The sequence below is a fragment of the Neoarius graeffei genome, chromosome 8 (assembly GCF_027579695.1).
Source record: "Neoarius graeffei isolate fNeoGra1 chromosome 8, fNeoGra1.pri, whole genome shotgun sequence".
NCBI lineage: Eukaryota > Metazoa > Chordata > Actinopteri > Siluriformes > Ariidae > Neoarius > Neoarius graeffei.
Genome location: NC_083576.1, coordinates 31,596,339 through 31,615,654, shown reverse-complemented (window position 1 = coordinate 31,615,654; position 19,316 = coordinate 31,596,339). Strand labels below are relative to the sequence as shown.

Sequence of the window (19,316 nt, the reverse complement as noted above, 5' to 3'; positions counted from 1 at the left end):
TCAGAGAAAGACTTCTTTAATGAAGTAGAGGGCAGAGCTACAATAGGGCTCAGGAAAAAATCAGTGGTCAAAGAACGGGCCAAGAGGTCAAAAACACAGTGGAGCAGGCAGGCACGGTCAGGGACAAAAACAGGACAGAAAAATCTTCACAAAAAACTGAAGAGCACAAGGACAAGGGAAATTCAGCCAGAGGAAGCGAAAACACAATCCAAAAGAACAGGCAGGTACAACAGGGGCAAAAAAATGGACAGAAAACTAGACAAGAAAAAACAAGGAACAATTCAGGCAGGGGGAATAAAGAAGGCACAATATCAAAAGGCTGTAGTGAGGCAAGCAAAGTCTACAGGAGACAGTCTGGCAACTGGAGTGGCTCCAAACAGTTCTTAAAAAGGCCCTGGCTGATGGGAGAGGAGTGGTAGCAGGTGTGGGAATGCCGCTTCAGGGAAAATGGCCTTCAGCAAGGCAGGACTGAATTCCTGGCCCAGATCTGGCCTGGAGCCCACATGGGAGTCCCATAAACTCAGGCATGGATGGACCGGACCAGACCAGACTGTGACATATTGACCTTTAAAGCACTAAATGGTCTCGCACCACAGTACCTGAGTGAACTTCTGTTCCTCTATGACCCGCCACGCCTACTTAGATCAAAAGGTGCAGGCAATCTGCTGGTACCTCGTATAGTGAAGGCTACATCAGGGGGCAGAGCCTTTTCTTACAAAGCCCCATAGTTATGGAACAGCCTTCCAAGTAGTGTTCGGGAATCAGACACAGTCTCAGCATTTACTGGTAAGTCTAGGCTGAAAACATATCTGTTTAGTCAAGCCTATTGTTAATGGTGCTTATGAGGTAAAGGTGTAGATCTGGAGGGTTCACAGACATAGAATGTTTTGGTAAACTGGGATGTATGGATGCTGTCAGTCCCCCACTCGCTTGGTCACTCAAGTTTGTTGACAGTGTAGTGGCTGGCTGCTTTATGTCCTGGGGCTCCCTCATGCCTGTGTTACCTTCTGGCTCTCTCCTTTTAGTTATGCTGTCATAGTTAGTTTTGCCGGAGTCCCTGCTTGTACTCAGCACAAAATGTATACTGTACCTACTTATTCAGGTGACATTGGGCATACCTAACAACCTGTGTTTTCTATCTTTTCTCCCCCCCCCAAAAAAAAGAAAATCTGTCCCTCTGAGTTACATATCAATCCTGGGATTGAGGTGCTGACCTCTTCTGCTCCTCAGACCTGCCTGATCCATCTTGATGCCCTATGTCTGGTTGGAGTCTCATTACATTGCTCCTGTGGAGGATGGCCCCATATGGACAGTTGAAAGTCACACTTGGAAGACACTCTGGACACTTACAGTAATGCTTTTGTAGCTGAGGACTACAGTTGGCTTGCTAACTTTGGGACTGCGGTTGTCATGAACAGTTTTGCACTCAAGTTTCCATTAATGAAGAGTTATAACATCAACGAAACTGACTTCATGTTAAAACTGTTAATGTTATAGTCATGTTGTCTGTTGTTGTCCAGGTGAGGATGGGTTCTCTTTTAGGTCTGGTTCCTCTCGAGCTTTCTTCCTCGTGTCATCTGGGGGAGTTTTTCCTTGCCACCATCACCACGAGCTTGCTCATTGGGTATAGATTAGGGATAAAATTGGCTCATGTCTTGGGTCATTCAGATTCTGTAAAGCTACTTTGGGACAATGTCTATTGTTAAAAGCGCTATACAAACAAACTTGACTTGACCCTACCCCTACGAGTGAATGCTGTGGCATGGTGTATCTAATTAAATGTGAAAGAAGTGTCATGGAATGGTGTAATGCATCTTATGTTGGTGAGACTGAAAAGACACTCAAAACAAGATGTATGGAGCATTGTAGACCGAGCTCTACATCTTCTGAAGTCTCCCAACACATTCACAAACATTGTAAGAGACACAAATTTGATTTGGACAACATCAAGATATTGGATCAAGATCTAGACTGGCTTAGACGGGCCGTGAAGGAGGCCATTCAGATTAGGACCTACAGACCTTCCCTAAACAAGGACAGGAGAGGTATCAACTACCAGCAGTTTGGGACAAATTTTATTGGGCATTCACATTGCATGCTCAAAGGAATGATGCCACTTCCCATCCCTTAGGAAGGCTCCTGAAGGAGTTGAAAGCTTGGGTATGTCCAAGAATTTTGTGCAGTAAAAAGTAAAAAAATAAAAAATCTTTATATAGTATTATTCATTGAACCTAAATTCTGGGGAGAAGACATTTAAGGATATTTTTTGCCAGATGGTGAGATTTGGGAAAGTTCATGTTTTTTTCATGGTTTTTTTTTTCAGTTCAGGTTTTATCTTGTGGTTTACAAATATAAAATTGTCTAAAAGCTTTTTTTTTTTATAAAAATGTTGGCGTGTACCTGCATGAGGATTAAGCTTCCATTCCTTCTTGAGAATGGAATTGTTTTGTCTCATTGGGTTTTGGGTAAACTGACATTTTTCTATTGCTGTATCAGCATTGTGTGTTCATATGTTCACACATTCACAAGTTGACATGTTACTGTATAAGTTTTGATAATACAGTGGTTCTTGAAAGTCTGTGAACCCTTTAGAATTTTCTATATTTCTGCATAAATATGACCTTCAGGCTTCACTTTTTTCTTTTCTTTTTTTTCGGAGAGACAGGAGACATTGAGGGGTGATACGGACATTTTGTTGGGAGACTTGGGACATATTGGGGAGACATGGAACAAAAATAAAATACCTAGGCCTACATGTTTAATTTGTATTTACAGTGATGCTTGAAGTTTGTGAACCCTTCAGAATTTTTTTTATATTTCTGCATAAATATGACCTAAAACATCATCAGAATTTCACACAAGTCCTAAAAGTAGATAAAGAGAACCCACTTAAAAAAATGAGACAAAAATATTATACTTGGCCATTTATTTATTGAGGAAAATGATCCAATATTACATATCTGTGAGTGGCAAAAGTATGTGAACATTTGCTTTCAGTATCTGGTGTGACCCCCTTGTGCAGCAATAACTGCAACTAAACATTTCTGGTAACTGTTGATCAGTCCTGCACACTGGCTTGGAGGAATTTTAGCCTATTCCTCCATACAGAACAGCTTCAACTCTGGGATGTTGGTGGGTTTTCTCACATGAACTGCTTGCTTCAGGTCCTTCCACAACATTTCGATTGGATTAAGGTCAGGACTTTGACTTGGCCATTCCAAAACATTAACTTTATTCTTCTTTAACCATTCTTTGGTCAAACAACGTGTGTGCTTAGGGTCATTGTCTTGCTGCATGACACACCTTCTCTTAAGATTCAGTTCATGGACAGATGTCCCGACATTTTCCTTTAGAATTTGCTGGTATAATTCAGAATTCATTGTTCCATCAATGATGGCAAGCCGTTCTGGCCCAGATGCAGCAAAACAGGCCCAAACCATGGTACTACCACCACCATGTTTTACACATGGGATAAGGTTCTTATACTGGAATGCAGTGTTTTCCTTTCTCCAAACATAACGCTTTTCATTTAAACCAAAAAGTTCTATTTTGGTCTCATCCGTCCACAAAACATTTTTCCAATAGCCTTCTGGCTTGTCCACATGATCTTTATCAAACTGCAGATGAGCAGCAATGTTCTTTTTGGAGAGCAGTGGCTTTCTCCTTGCAACCCTGCCATGCACACCATTGTTGTTCAGTGTTCTCCTCATGGTAGACTCATGAACATTAACATTAGCCAATGTGAGAGAGGCCTTCAGTTGCTTAGAAGTTACCCTGGGGTTCTTTGTGACCTCACCGACTATTACATGCCTTGCTCTTGGAGTGATCTTTGTTGGTCGACCACTCCTGGGGAGGGTAACAATGGTCTTGAATTTCCTCCATTTGTACACAATCTGTCTGACTGTGGATTGGTGGAGTCCAAACTCTTTAGAGATGGTTTTTGTAACCTTTTCCAGCCTGATGAGCATCAACAACACTTTTTCTGAGGTCCTCAGAAATCTCCTTTGTTTGTGCCATGATACACTTCCACAAACATGTGTTGTGAAGATCAGACTTTGATAGATCCCTGTTCTTTAAATAAAACAGGGTGCCCACTCACACCTGATTGTCATCCCATTGATTGAAAACACCTGACTCTAATTTCACCTTCAAATTAACTGCTAATCCTAGAGGTTCACATACTTTTGCCACTCACAGATATGTAATATTGGATCATTTTCCTCAATAAATAAATTACCAAGTATAATATTTTTGTCTCATTTGTTTCACTGGGTTCTCTTTATCTACTTCTAGGACTTGTGTGAAAATCTGATGATGTTTTAGGTCATATTTATGCAGAAATATAAAAAAATTCTGAAGGGTTCACAAACTTTCAAGCATCACTGTAAATACAAATTAAACATGTAGGCCTAGGTATTTTATTTTTGTTCCATGTCTCCCCAATATGTCCCAAGTCTCCCCCAAAAATGTCCGTATCTCCCCTCAATGTCTCCTGTCTGCCCGAAAAAAAGAAAAGAAAAAAAAAGAAAAAAGTGAAGCCTGAAGGCCAGTATATATCAGAAGATGATAAACTAATGTTATGGCAAGAAGGTATAATAAATACTGTCTAATGCAATATGAATGTGATGCTACCTGCAAAGAATTTCATACAACCTACAAAAGCTGAAAACTTGTCCCAAGTCTCCCTGCTCTCCCCTATCCACAGTACTTACTTAACTGTCACCCCACTGATTGAAAACACCTGACTCTAATTTCACCTTCAAATTAACTGCTAATCCTGCATAATTAACAATTAACTCCCCTATCCACAGTACTTACTAACAGTACTTTATTTATTATTATTATTATTATTATTATTACAGACCCCTGTCTATGCTTCATAGAAACCATTTTGAGAACTATGGCCCAAAAATCTAATACATAATCTCATTATGTGGTTGTTCATTTCATACTAAATCAGATATGATGTATACACAGTAAGATATATATATATATATATATATATATATATATATATATATATATATATATATATATATATATATATATGAAGAGGGATGGCACTAAATTGGAAGCCTCCACTGGCATCTTCCAGAGTTCTCCCTCTCAATTGGGTTACTCCCCCTCCTCCTATGTTACCAGAGAGGGTAAATCCTAAATCATGTTCTGCTCCCTATATAAGTGCACTCCGTCGGCTCTGAACGAACGGTTTCTACGTCATATATGGTGCACTATATGTCCAATAGGGAGCGATTCGGTTTTCAGCTGATGGTCCTTTTGTCTCGTTTCCTGTGGCTGCTCACTTGTCCACTTGACGTGCTTTGGCTCAGAGCAGCTCCACACAGCACTAACAGGAGCACAGTAACGGTTTCTCACAGCCCACTGCTCCGTCTGCTTCAGTACGAAGAGCGAAACGCGACATTTAACACAACCAAGTATTATTTACACCCCTAACTCTGCATTATTTTTGAAGCTTAAATTGAATTATAGTCTTTTCTTAAGAGCTCAAGAGTCTTTTTGTTCTCCCTACCGCTTGAACAGCATGAGCGAACTGGAGCAGAGGTAAGTTCACTGTTCTATACTACTACACTGCTTAACTAAACTGCCTCCTTAAGCTCACTCCTTTATTAGGCTTTTATTAGACACATATTCCTTTACAGGTGCTTTTGGTCTTAAATTTTATCTTGACAAAAATCATCAAACATATCCTGAAATTCTGGAGGTATTTATCTCTCAGATACACACTTAGAAAGGACGTGTTAAAACTGACACAAACTGTGTTCACTTCTTACACATTAATGAGTGAGTTTTGGGACAACACTTATTGTGCTTATTTTGACACATTTACTGTGTAAATTATGTAATTTTAACACAGTTTATGTGTCAGCAAGGTTAACACAAAGATGTGTAAACGTGTAATATTAACACATTATGTGCTGTCCTTGGCTGCACACATTGTGTTAAAAAAACTTGCCTATCACCTGATACAAAAAAGTGTTATTTGACACAAAATTAGTTAATGACAATAATACACTATTTATGATGTAAACACATTTATTATCATGAAGTATTAACAAGATTCACAGAAATCAAACTGCAGAATATAACAATGCAAATTCATAGAATGTCAGCAGTAATAAAGGAAATGTCTGACATAGGACAAAACAGTTCTTTTTCCAATTTCATCAGGCAACATGATACATAACCAAACCTTCTATATTTCACTTATTTCAAAACTTTGCGTCTTGGCTTGATGTAGCTCTGATCATCCAAGGACCCAGGAATCACTGGCCGAGGATCATTTTCAGATCGGTCCATTTGCTGCGTAATAGATGAATAAAATTTTATCATTTAGACAGATAATACAGCAGCCACTGTCTTAACACTACTTTTACATAAGCGTTAGCTGTTATCACAGTTAATTTCCTTATTTCCCCCAACATAAAATCTATACACTTAATGTTAGGGAACATGTTACAGTTAAGTAACATGAGGCTGCAGCTACGCATTCGTACACCAACATTCTTACAGATCTGAACTATATTTTCTCAAATAGATTTGTTTTAAAAGGATTGCCATCATGGGAAATAATTGGATTAAGCTAGCTGAGGTGCATCTTGGTTAGCTATACAGCAAATTTTGATAGTTAACAAGAAGAAAAAAAATATTCCTGCCTCATGATACTGAATAATTAGTAGAACTTATAGTTCTAGCCAGGCTCTTTAATAATACCAAGTGCAATGCTCGAAAAACCGTATGTCCGATCATCCGAGACGACTAAAGTATGTGCAAGGACGAGTAAAACTTTAATGGTAATCGTCCGATCAGACGACAAAAGTTAGTGCTGGCAACCTAAGCAACACAGGCAACCGTTCCATGATGCAGGTCTGAACTGTCAGTCCGGCAGTAGCATATTTCAATTATTATTATTATTATTATTATTCTGCAAAATGAATCATGCATCGTGACATCTGACTCCTCCTCAAAGCAAAGTTCACCTGTGTCTATCGAAAATCTTGTTTTCCTGGACTGGTTCCTGTATAAAATTAATCCTACCAAGTGTCAGGGCACTGACTGTATGCTCACTCTGTACTAAGAGAGCAGGGAACCAGTCTAAAGTAGCTTGTCTCGTTTCACGGGAAATGCATTAAAAAGTTTTATTCATCAACACGACAATATACAAAAGTACAAAAAATATTTTGAAGAAACCATTCAAATTTCCTTGTTTTTGGTTATAATTCATCGACGTGTGTGTTTGAGTGTACTGGAAAAGCTCGGCTCAGGGGGTTCACGTAATGACATAATTATACCAATTGGCTAAGGACGACGAGGTTCAAGGACATCATGTGCCAGCAGCATGGTTGAAGCGGGCAGGTGTCAGACTTGGAACTTTTTTATCACGATTGGAGTTAATAATAAACGATATCACTGAATAATGTTCCTTACCTCTAACCAGTATATATATTAATATTTTTTTATTGCTTTTGACGTTTTCATGTATTTTGTAATGATGATATAATTTTTTTTTCTAAATATTTATCAACATACCGCCATTGTTGCACGGGAACCTGTGATTGGTGGACAGCCAACAAAGGGTGTCTCCCACTGGTTGTAAATCATGACATAAAACTCATAAACACATACAGGACCTGCTGATTGGCAGGTCACATACGAAAGCCAAGCGGAGATGTCCGGCGCCTGTTGTTGTCCGAAGAAAATTACAGCTAAAAAAGCTTTATTACTGGATTACTTGGACAATCTTAGTCAGAAAGAAGCGCAGGATAGATATACGGCACGCAGAAATTAGAGTTTATTAGAGGTTATGATCCGTACAAAATTCCTCGAAATGATGGTGCAGATTTGTGGCCTAGCGTTAGCATTAGCTACATGTTGGAATATACATTCTTTTTTCTGAAAAGTCCCGACACGGAAGAACAGTTTTAAAAACTACAGAAGCGAGAAAACCTCTGTGTAAAGACTTTTTCCCAACATCAGCTTCAAAGCATTTACTCTCAAAGGGCTCCGACCTAAACTGTGGGCTAGATGGTATCCCCACCCCTCCATGTCTCATCAACCCCAAGGACACCTAGTTACACAGCTATCTGCACTCTATCATTTATACAGTGATACTTATTATTGTTAAAACAACATCTGAAGTGTTGTTATTTGTAAAACAACAAAATATCTTGCTCTAGACTTTCAAACAATATTGTAAGATTTTTTAATTTTATCTAATAGCGGATGGTAAAATAATTACAAACACTAACAGAATCAGCACTTTCAAGTTGTAGCTGTAGTCATATAGTAATTATAATCACCCTTGTAATAATAATGTCAATAAGTGGTTAATGTTCAGTTCCCTTTTCATTAATTCTTGATTCAAAGGCACAACTGAGTCACACAGGTTGATCAGTGTGTAACAGACAGTAACAATTTTATCCAAAATATTTTTCCTGCCTTAGTCCATTTATTTCCATTTCACATGTGTGCAGCTGTTGTAAAGTTCAGTGTTTTTGTGTAGAACTCTCTTGAACTGTAGGTTCATTTCTACACTCTGGTTCCACGGTGACATTTTACACAGGACTGTGTTCCTTTGATAACAGAATCAAAGCTCCAGCAGTCTCTTTGAGATCATCACTGTCCAGCGATTTGATGGTGTCTTCTACATTGTAGGACATTAGTTCCGTTTTGCATGTATTTACGTACAGGCCAATCGAGCGAGCTGCGTCTTCAACGAAGTGAAGTAGGGTGGTGGCATCTTCTATATTGTCAGCAAAGAGGATGAGGCCGTCAGTATAGTCAGTATCAGTTATTTTCTGTTCTGGATAATGCCGACTCCAGGCTCTTTCCAGGGTGAACCCATGTTCTCTATGTTCATCTGCTGTAATTCATAGCACGTAGTCAAGGCAGATAACAAACAGATAAGGGGCAAGCGTGTCTCTTTGCTGAACCCCTGCAAGGATGTTAAAGAAGTCGGTGTCCCCGTCAGGAGAGCGGACCATGGACCAAGTATTGCTGTACAGCATCATAATTGCATTGACCGTTTCTTGGGGAATACCATAAGCATGGAGAATCTCCTTCATTTTCTCACGATGGATGGAGTTGAATGCTTTGGGGAAGTCTATAAATAGAAGAACAGCTGGCAGGTTCTTGGCCTTTACTCCTTTGATGATACATCTTACTGTAAGAATCTGACCTGTTGTCAGTCTACCTTCATGGAAATCATTTTGGTTACAACGGAGATGGGGTTCTAGTTTAGGACAAACACAGTTGAGAATAAGTCAACCAAACTAAACCAATATTAAAAATAACAGCAGCAGAAGATTTTGTTTTTGCATGTAAATATATGTTAAGAAATAATTTCAAGTACAACTTACCTCACGAATTTTGCTCGCTGTCACCAGTGAGAATCCTCTCTCTGTCAAAATGGCGGTTTCAATGTTATACAACTCCTATGAAATTCCCAAAGTCACTGGGAGTTACTGTAGCATTACCCAGTGACACCATGCACAAAATACACACTTGCCAACCAAAACCAGTTAAGTACTACTATAACTACAACATAAACCAGTCTTTACGTGCTTCAAGAGCACATTGAATATCGTTGTTAAAAACAAGTAGCAAGCTAACGTTATTCAAGCTGAAGATAGAGAGAGCTAGCGTGAATGTAACACTACTTTGAGTAACCGCATTATTTAAAATTCCCTCACTGAAATCCTTCACCTGAGTTACTATCATTCTAGAGATTTCCAGTGGGTTGTAATCAGGGGTCTTCAATCATACTTGCAAAGGGCCAGTGTATTATACTGGGAGTAGTAAGTAAGTACTGACGAGCTTCTAAATGGCTGGCGCTAGTAGTGTTGTTTACCGTACATCGTCTCTGAGAAACGGAGTGGATGTTCAAAGGCATTCATTGACCACTGAGCTGCAGATTCTTTTAGCGATTCATATAGTGAAGTGATTATAATATAAAATATGATACTTTATGTATAACAGTATACAATAAATGAAAACAAAATGGCCAGTCAATGTCATTATCAGACTACAGGCTAGCTGTTGTTCAGTTAAATCAAAAAGCTTGTGCGTTAAAACACTGACACTGAGTTTGTGTAGAGCAAATCAGTCAACACATATTGTCTTGAATATTGTGAAGAAATTCACAGGTTGTGTTTTAAAACTACATGTGTGTAAAAAAAAAAAAAAGCTGAATTCTTCCAACACAATTTTATTTAATATTGACACAAAACGTGTAAACTAGATTGCCACACATAATTTGTGTAATTTTTCAACACATTCCTTGTAGGAGTGCATCGAAATTAGTTTGAGTAAGTTGGTTTCTACATGACTTCATATTCATGATGTCATCACATTGTCATGTCATTGAGCTGATTTATTTATTTATTTATTTGTTATTATATAATGCTCAGGTGTCACCACATGCACAACAGGAATAAATATTATGAATGGTGACACTGGTATTTAAAACTAGGGGATTATGTCAACATGTCTAAATTGTCTAAATGCCATCTAAATTATCTCTAAAACAATAAGAATAAAAATATCCTAGACTGAAAAAAGACAAGAAACAGAAATTTCTTAAACAAATGCTGTCAGCTTGTATTTAGAGGCCTAGTGTTTGGCATGGGTTTACTTGATATGAGTTACAGTAAAGTATACCACAGCAGTGTTCAATTCTCCAGATGAATTTGTGATAAGGTGCCGAATAATTTTCTTTTAACACACATTTTCAAGAATGTGTTATTTAAAAAATAAAACATAATCTGTGATATAGTGGAGCATGGATGTGTTTTTTAAGGTTTATGGAAGGAGTCTCCAATGTCAGCACTTGCACATTTCCTCCATGGGAAAGTTTTCCAGACAGAGGACTTTGTGTTTTGTGGCTTCTTATTATCATGTTATCATGACAAGCTAAACTGTTTTTTTTCCTTTGTTTTTTCCCCCCAAACTTCAAGAGAGAGGGAAAAAGAGAGGCTGGTGAAGGAACAACTCTTTATAGCTGCAATAATGTAAGTGATAAAAGGAACTAACGTTTCCTGGGTGTTCCACAACATTAAATGCAACTGTAAAATAAAAGTATGATGTGTTTAATGTTAGCATGTTGCTGTGGTATAAGAGGAATAAAACACTTTGTGATGTTCTGTTATTTCATACTACCCCGTCATCAGTTATTTTCCATAACAACATGTCCCATTGTGTTTTATTCTTTACATGTTCATTTATAATGAAAAGGGACTCAAAAAAGATTTAAAAAATGGATATTGATTGATAATATATTGATTAGTATAAATACGGAAGTGATTTTCGAAAACTGTGCGCGCTGATTGGTTTGAGAAATTCGGACTGTTTCTTGGTAATCACCTCAAGCAACTTGGCAGAATGGCTGCCAATCGCTTCATCACTGTAAAGGCCCTTTTCCACTACCCTTTTTCAGCTCACTTCAGCTCGCTTCAGCCCGACACGGCTCGCGTTTCGACGACCAAAAACCAGCACGACTCAGCTCGCTTCAGCCCTGCTTAGCCCCTAAAACTCGCACGGTTTTGGAGTGGGGCTGAAGCGAGCCAAACTGAGCTGAGTGAGGCTGGGGGTGTGAGCAGACACTCCCCTGTGCACTGATTGGTGAGGAGGAGTGTCCTCACATGCCCACACACGCCCCGCGAGCGCGCTGGGATCTGTAAACACCGTAAACCCGGAAGAAGAATAATTACAAATTACGAGAATTTCTGAAGCCTTATGCGCCTCGCCTCATCTATACGCTCTTGCCAGTATCTGTTGGCGTTGTCGGTGACAACAAGCCACAGCACCAAGACCAGCAACACTAACGACTCCATGTCCTCCATGTTTATTGTTTACTATCTGGGTCGTGAGACTACCGCTTAAAAGATCACTGATGTCACTGTTTGCGCTGCTTAACGACATCACCTGACGTTCACCCACTTTCGCTAACTCCACCCAATGTGTCCACCCACTTCCAGCCAGCACGGTTCAGCGCGGTTGTAGTCGAAATGCAACTCCAACAGCCCCACTCAGCCCGACTCAGCACGGCACAGCTCAGCCCGACTCAGCCGCGTTTGTAGTGGAAAAGCGGCATAAGTGAGGAAGAATTACAAATTATGAAAGAAAATTTCTAAAAGCATTAAAGATGTTACACGGTTTGGTCTAAAACTATTCACAGGTAAGGTAGAATTGTGATTTTATTTTAAATATTTCAAAACAAAGTATTTTATATGAGTCTGCATTGCACCTTTGTATGCCACTTTTGAAGTTTGAAATAAATGATTTTTTAATGCTGTTTTTAAAAATCGTATTAAAAAATCATTTATTTCAAACTTCAAAAGTGGCATACAAAGGAGCAGTGCAGACTTGTGTCACTTATCTATGTCGACTCATGTAAAATAATCATGATTATTTTATGTTTTATACTAAAACAATCATCCGCCTCAGGCTCAATGAATATCGGGGAATAATAACCTTGACTTCGTCTCTGTTATTATTCACCGATGTTCACTTCACTTTTGGCAAATAATTGTTGAATATAATTGATAGCTGGTTAGCATGTTATGTGAATAAGATTGTGATTGGCATATAAGTTTTGTTGCAATTGAAACTGCGAATAAAGACATGACAATTTCAGACATGGTTCATTTCATCCAGGTGAATTTGTACCTTGGATTGTCAGTTACAGTATCACAAAATTGATGATGAATGCGTCACTAACCCTGTGTTGCTTCAGAAGTGCTTAAGAACAATTTTCAACTCACAGTTAACATTCCCTTTATTTTTTTATATGAAGTCATATTGACATTAGGTATGATAATATGATGAGCAGCACATGACTTACTAGACAATATTATTTTGCAACAACTGTCTGAATGTGACAGGTAAACAGGTAACTTTTTAAAGAAAAAAGAAAAACTGATAAGACTGCCAGTGGTGGTAAATGTCAAACAGTTATCATGTTAAAGACATGTAATATTCAAACATGTCTGTTTTCATTGTAGAGAAATCATGCAGCAAATGAAGTGTGAAAAGCACAAGTTGTTTGGGTTTTACTTCATCTAGGAGGAAATGGTTTAAACTCGAAAGCTGCCGACTGCCAGTGACTGACTAAATTGGATCCATTTTGAGGAGGCTGTACCAGTACACTGACTGTATTGTATAGGGTTGTGCAGTACAGTACAGGCTTTGTAAGGGGCATGTGAGAACCTGGTAAAGATGTCACATCTCAGCTGAGCATGACAAACTGTATGTACTGATATTGTGTTTTCATATGATGGTCATCTAAATTTTTAGCATGATTTGCCATATCATATTTTTACATATTAACAACATATAAAGTGAAAGAAATGTCTTCTAAGGTTTTAATCATCGTACATTTTATCAAACCTGTATCATTCTGCTGACCATGGATTACATCTTACATCCTGTAGCTTACTTTGTGTAGACAATAATACAACCTACAAATCTGCTTTGTTAAATTAAAAAAAAAAGTTTCATAGCAGTAACCAAATCACAGCAATGCTCTATTGCTCTGTAAAAGATTTTGGCTGATTTTAGTTAAGAGAGTGGCAAGTCAGTGAGACAGCTGGCAGTGTAGCCATCTGAGCTGTTTCCTCCAAAAGCAGCGTCTGTGCTCATATTAGCATGGCTTCACTGGAAAGCAACCAAGTGCTCCAACTTGACTAAACTCAGAGGGTTAGAACCAGTCAAACAGACAAATACTTTTTTTTTTTAAAGCTGGAGAATTAATGTTTGTTACCTAGCTAAAATAGTTTGGAACAAGTCAGCTGTAGCTATAAGTTTCAAAACAAAGTTAAGTTGTCTTAAAATGACTTTAATTTTAATTTATCAGCTCTATAAGTAAAGGTCAACTCTGCCGGCAACCAATGAAACTGGTATTTATGTAAGCTTTAGTTTGGGCTAAGTCACACTATCTTTTTTTCTTGCTGGTTTTAGTCACAGCCATGTTCTATTGTGTAACTACAGTGCCAGTCAAAAGTTTGGACACACCTTCAAGTTCAATGGTTTTGACACTTCATATCATAAAGTAATGATGGATGTCATTTCTCTTTACTCAGTTGAGCGGTTCTTGACAAGACATAATATGGATTACTACAGTTGTGGAATAGGGCTATTTACTGTATTTTTTATTATTTACTCATTACTATTTAATCTCAAACACACTACGAAGGCAGTAAATTCCACTAATTAACTTTTGATAAGACACACCTGTTAACTGAAAGTCATTCCAGGTGACTACCTCATGAAGCTGGTTAAGATAATGCCAGCAGTGTGCAAAGCGCCATCAAGCTACTTTGAAGAATCTAAAATATGAAACGTTTTGGGGTTTTTTAAACACTCTTTTGTTTACTTCATAATTCCATACATGTACCATGGTTTTGATGTCTTCATTACTGTTCTACAATGTAGAAAATAGTAAAAATACAGAAAAACCTATGAATGAGTCGGTGTGTCCAAACTGGTTTTGACTGGTACTGTTAGTAATTTTGGATAATTAGCTAGGAGAGTGCATGGTAAATCAGTCAGACAGCTGACAATGTAGCCTGTTAGCTTGTGAGAAAGCAGTATAGATATAGATAGGAAGAAGGAGAAAGTACATAGGTAGCACAGGAAAGTGTCCAAGAATAATAGCTAGCTGGCCAGCTAGGTAAGCAATCAATCATTAATAACACATTTATTATATATTATATACGGTACAGCATTTCTCACACTTGAGATTCATTTACTAGTCTGGAGGATTATTGTTTATTGATATTTAGTTTGCTTTTTTTTGAGAAACTAAAAAGTTACTGACTACAGCTCGCAATAAACATTCTCAAAATAAGAGCCTAAAATTCTGGCCAAATTCTGATTGGAGAGCTCGACCATAGTACATAAGATTTACAGAATCATACCAAACTTGCAAATTAGAACACAACAGTTCTAAAGTAGTTCTAATGTAGTTGTAGTAAGTAACTTTTTAGGCCCCCATAAAAAGCAGAAAATATAAATAAACAATAAACCTTCAGATTAATAAATGAATGCAGTACAATAACACATTGCCTCTGTTGACAATATTTTGATGTGTCTACAATAAAATAACGTAAATCATATATATATATATATATATATATATATATATATATATATATATATATATTATATATATATAAGTGTATAACTGATTATAGACATCCTGGAGCCAGTAGGTCTGTTGGAAAAGCGAATTTCCAGAATGTCTAGTCATAGTTTGGCAAAGAAACAGTCAGCATGATAGTGTGTCTTTAGGTAGTTGCCATGCTTCTTCTTTGCAGTCAAGTGAGTTTCTAGAGACTGTCTGCATTACTGTTACTGGAAAACTGTTGACAGTTTTGTGCCATGAAGGCAGATCTCTGAGGAAGTATCCTCCCAGAGTCAGACATGCTAAAAGAGTTTAGTCATTTGGATGCTAAACAAATTAAACAGTTTTGAATCCAGGGGGGAAAAACAACTATATTTCCAGCACAGGTTTAAGCTGTCATATAAAAGGCATTTACGTACAAAGCTACCACACAAGTGTCTTTTAAAAGCTGAATTATAATGCCAAATCAGTACCAGTACTGGTGGCAGTGTGTCTACTGCCACTTTGTAGAAATTCATGCATTGCTTCCTACAATGTAGAAAAATACATTAACACTGGATTTTGAAAAAAAAGATTAAATGCTATTGGTTACTCAGATGAATTACATAGTGATGCTGAAATATCCAGGGTCTCCAGTGTCATTTAAGCAAAAATGTTCAGACAATATTTTGACAATTGTAAATAAGTGTATCAGATGGTCAGTGGACTGCTAAGATGAGGATGAGGCCACAGTGTGAGACCCAGTCCTGATTCTTCTTCCATAGTATCATTTTGCCATGAGGAACATACTGTGTGGCCTCATAAAATCATTAGACTTCTATAAGGGTAAAAAGAGGGAGAAAAATGAGTCTATTCAGAGAAAAAAAATGTTTATCTTGGGATCCCTTGGGTTATTAGCAATGGCTTGAATAATATAATGACAAACAGAAAGCCATGTCCTTTGGTTACAGGAAATGTTAGAATTGCAGGAGAAAAAAACAAATGGCTTTTCCACAACTTAAGGGTGTGGAAGTCATAATTGGTAGTTAATAAATTACCATCACTATCAATTACCATACAATTACCATCACACCACTACTGTACACATTTTTTCCAAGGGAGAAATCATACTAATTCTGAGTTATAGTTTCCCTTTACAACATTCATTAGTAGCATATGTCTGGGATCCAAAGTTAAAAAAGCTTCTACTGAATAAATTAATTCTAACAGTATAAACATACACTCGTTGGTCACTTTAATAGGAACACCTGCACATTTGTTCATGCAGTTATGTAATCAGCCAATCCTGTAGTAGCAGCACAATGCAAAAAATCATACAGCTTCAGTTAATATGTCTGTGAAGGTTCTCAGTCATCCAGGTAAACCATAGATGCTAAAGAAGGCAGCTGGACTTGCTTGAAATTCTTGAAGACGTTTCACCTCTCATCCGAAAGGCTTTAAAAGGATGACTGAGGGTGCCAGCGACCCATGTGACCCCAACGACTCTCCTTAGGTTTGCTTTTGGTCTACTAGAGGATAAATACCTGAAACTCCCCACTAGTGAGACAGAACTGAAGAAACCTTTCGGATGAAGGGTGAAACATCTTCAAGAATTTTAAGCAAGTCCAGTTACCTTCTTTAGCACCTACAGCTTCAGTTAATGTTCACATCAGACATCAGAATGGAGGAAGATAGGAAAATGTGGTCTCTGTGACTGTAACTGTGGCATGGATGTTGGTACCAGATGGGCTGATTTGATTGTCGTAAACTACTGGTTTCTTGGGAACACACAGCCATCTCTAGTGTTTACACAGAATGGTGCAAAAAACCCAAAAAAACTTAGTGAGTGACCGCTCTGTGAGTGGAAAGACCTTGTTTATAAGGGATTTCAGAGGAAAATGGCCAGAATGGTTTGAACTACCAGGAAACATATAATGACTCTTTACAACTGTGATGAGCAGAAAAGCATCTCAGAATGCACAAAACATCAAATCTTGAGGCGTATGGGCTACAACAGCAGAAGACCAAGCAGAAGCGGTTTCCATTCCTGTCAGCCAAGAAGTTATCATGGCTATAAGGTTATCATGGGCACAGACTACTCCAACGGAACAATTAAAGATTAGGGGGGAAAAAATCACCTGGTCTTTTTCCAGTCTTCAACTGTCTCTAGATGATTTTTTTGAATTGTGCTGCTGCCACATGATCGTCTGATCAGATAACTGCATGAATGTGGAGGTGTACACGTGTTACTCATAAAGTGGATGGTGAGTGTACATTGTCAAGGTCTAAAGAAAGGTTCCTGTCCTGAAGAGCCAAAGTTGTACATTGATTTGCTTTTTCCCTCTTCTGATACACCAAATTCCACCTAAGACAGCCTTAGTTAGCTGATGAGTTAAATCTAGTTTGTTCACAGATGACCAGACATAATTCTACCAAGAATGCTCATATTTAGCTTAATTACTAATTTTCTCTTATTTGTTATCTTGTTCCCTCCTACAGAAAACAAAAACTGATCATCTATATGTACTAAAGATGATGAGAGCTCATTTCACTAACTTTCAGAGTGTGTCAGTGATGGGCTGGGAAGTACACTGCAACCAATACCCTTTCTGACAGCTAGGGATTCGCCAGAAGCAAAACTTGCCCACCGTCCGCCGATGCCATAATGGCAAGTCTGGCTCTTAACGAGACTGGGCTGGAGGACTGTGGCATTGATGACTCTTTCAAGTACAACTTGTATGGTGTAGTGTACAGCATCGCCTTTGTGTTAGGCCTCATCACCAACTGTGCTTCACTCTTTGTCTTCTGCTGTCGTATGAAGATACGCAATGAGACCACTCTCTTTATGACCAACTTGGCATTATCAGACTTAATATTTGTATTTACTCTACCTTTTAAAATCTACTATAACATCAGGCGCCACTGGCCGTTTGGCGACGGGCTGTGCAAGATCTCCGGAGGAGCCTTCATCACCAACATCTATGGCAGCATGCTCTTCCTCACATGTATCAGTGTAGACCGCTTCCTGGCCATAGTTTACCCCTTTAGATCACGCTCTATCCGCACTCGCCGTAACGCTGGAATTGTATGCGCGCTGATCTGGTTGTTGATCCTGGGTGGAGGCATGTCTGTGACCTTCTTCTCTGCAACCAACCAGGCTAAAACCATCACCACTTGCTTCGAAGGCTTCTCCCAGAAAACCTGGCAAACCTACCTGTCCAAGATCACCATCTTCATCGAGGTAGTGGGTTTCCTTATTCCATTGCTCATCAACCTGGCCTGTTCCTCCGTGGTGCTACGAACACTGCGTAAGCCAGCTACACTCTGCCAAATTGGCACCAACAAGAAACGTGTGTTGCGCATGATTGTGGTGCATTTAGCCATCTTCATTGTCTGCTTTGTCCCATATAACTCTGTTCTTTTTGTTTATGCTATGGTGCGCACCCAAGCCTTGGCAAGCTGCTGGCTTGAACGATTGGCACGAACTCTTTATCCTGTAACACTTTGTGTGGCCACCCTCAACTGCTGCTTTGATCCAGTGGTATACTACTTCACCTCAGAGTCTTTTAAGAAGTCTCTTACCACAGGGAAATGTCAAACTAAGCAGGAAAGTACACTGCGCACGGAAGGGCCTGTGTCTAGCAAAGAGAACACAGAGACTGAAAAAGTAGAAGCTAACAGAGTGTCCAGCAATGGAAAAGAACCGATTACAGAGACTCAGTTTTGAGTGGACAAAATATTCAACAGCACCAATGTCCACATTAAAGAGGCGCTTTGCTAAGGTTTGTACCAAGGACTTAGCTCTAAGGATTTTGCTCAGTTAGTGGAAACGTTTGGAATTTGAACTTTCTAACCGAAGCCTTCAATCTCTCAGGCTGAATGCTTATAACTATCAATATTTAAATTTGACTGTACAGGTCCAGCACTGTTATTTAGGTCTCTGAGTTTATGGGAACAGCATATGTTGAATATGTTGAATAAAGTGGCTCCACACAAGTGTCTAATGGGATATTAATGATTATATTTAGTTGATCAGCAAAGCAACGTACTATTCTAATTGTTTTAAATATATCCAGTCCTATTCAGATTTTCGAGATCTGAACACTGTTTTGTTTCCTTTTTTGCATAAAAAAACTAATTAGCATTCCTAACTTAACTGATAGACATGACCTCTACACATGAACAATATGTCACTGTT

At 38.5% G+C, this 19,316-nt stretch overlaps 1 protein-coding gene across 3 annotated transcripts; it reads left to right on the top strand.

Annotated features, from left to right (window-relative positions):
- Positions 1 to 5,321: 5,321 nt before the first annotated feature.
- Positions 5,322 to 19,114, top strand: lpar4 (lysophosphatidic acid receptor 4). Of its 3 annotated transcripts, none has more exons than XM_060926884.1 (4): positions 5,322 to 5,435; positions 5,542 to 5,562; positions 10,974 to 11,027; positions 17,618 to 19,114. In XM_060926884.1, the coding sequence occupies exon 4, from the start codon at positions 17,784 to 17,786 to the stop codon at positions 18,843 to 18,845; it is 1,062 nt and encodes a 353-aa protein (XP_060782867.1). In that variant the 5' UTR covers positions 5,322 to 5,435; positions 5,542 to 5,562; positions 10,974 to 11,027; positions 17,618 to 17,783; the 3' UTR covers positions 18,846 to 19,114. The 3 variants fall into 3 exon arrangements, with proteins under 3 accessions (XP_060782867.1, XP_060782866.1, XP_060782865.1); XM_060926883.1 differs by adding an exon at positions 13,081 to 13,227 and having other exon boundaries at positions 5,322 to 5,562; XM_060926882.1 differs by having other exon boundaries at positions 5,322 to 5,562.
- The last annotated feature ends 202 nt before the right edge of the window (positions 19,115 to 19,316 follow it).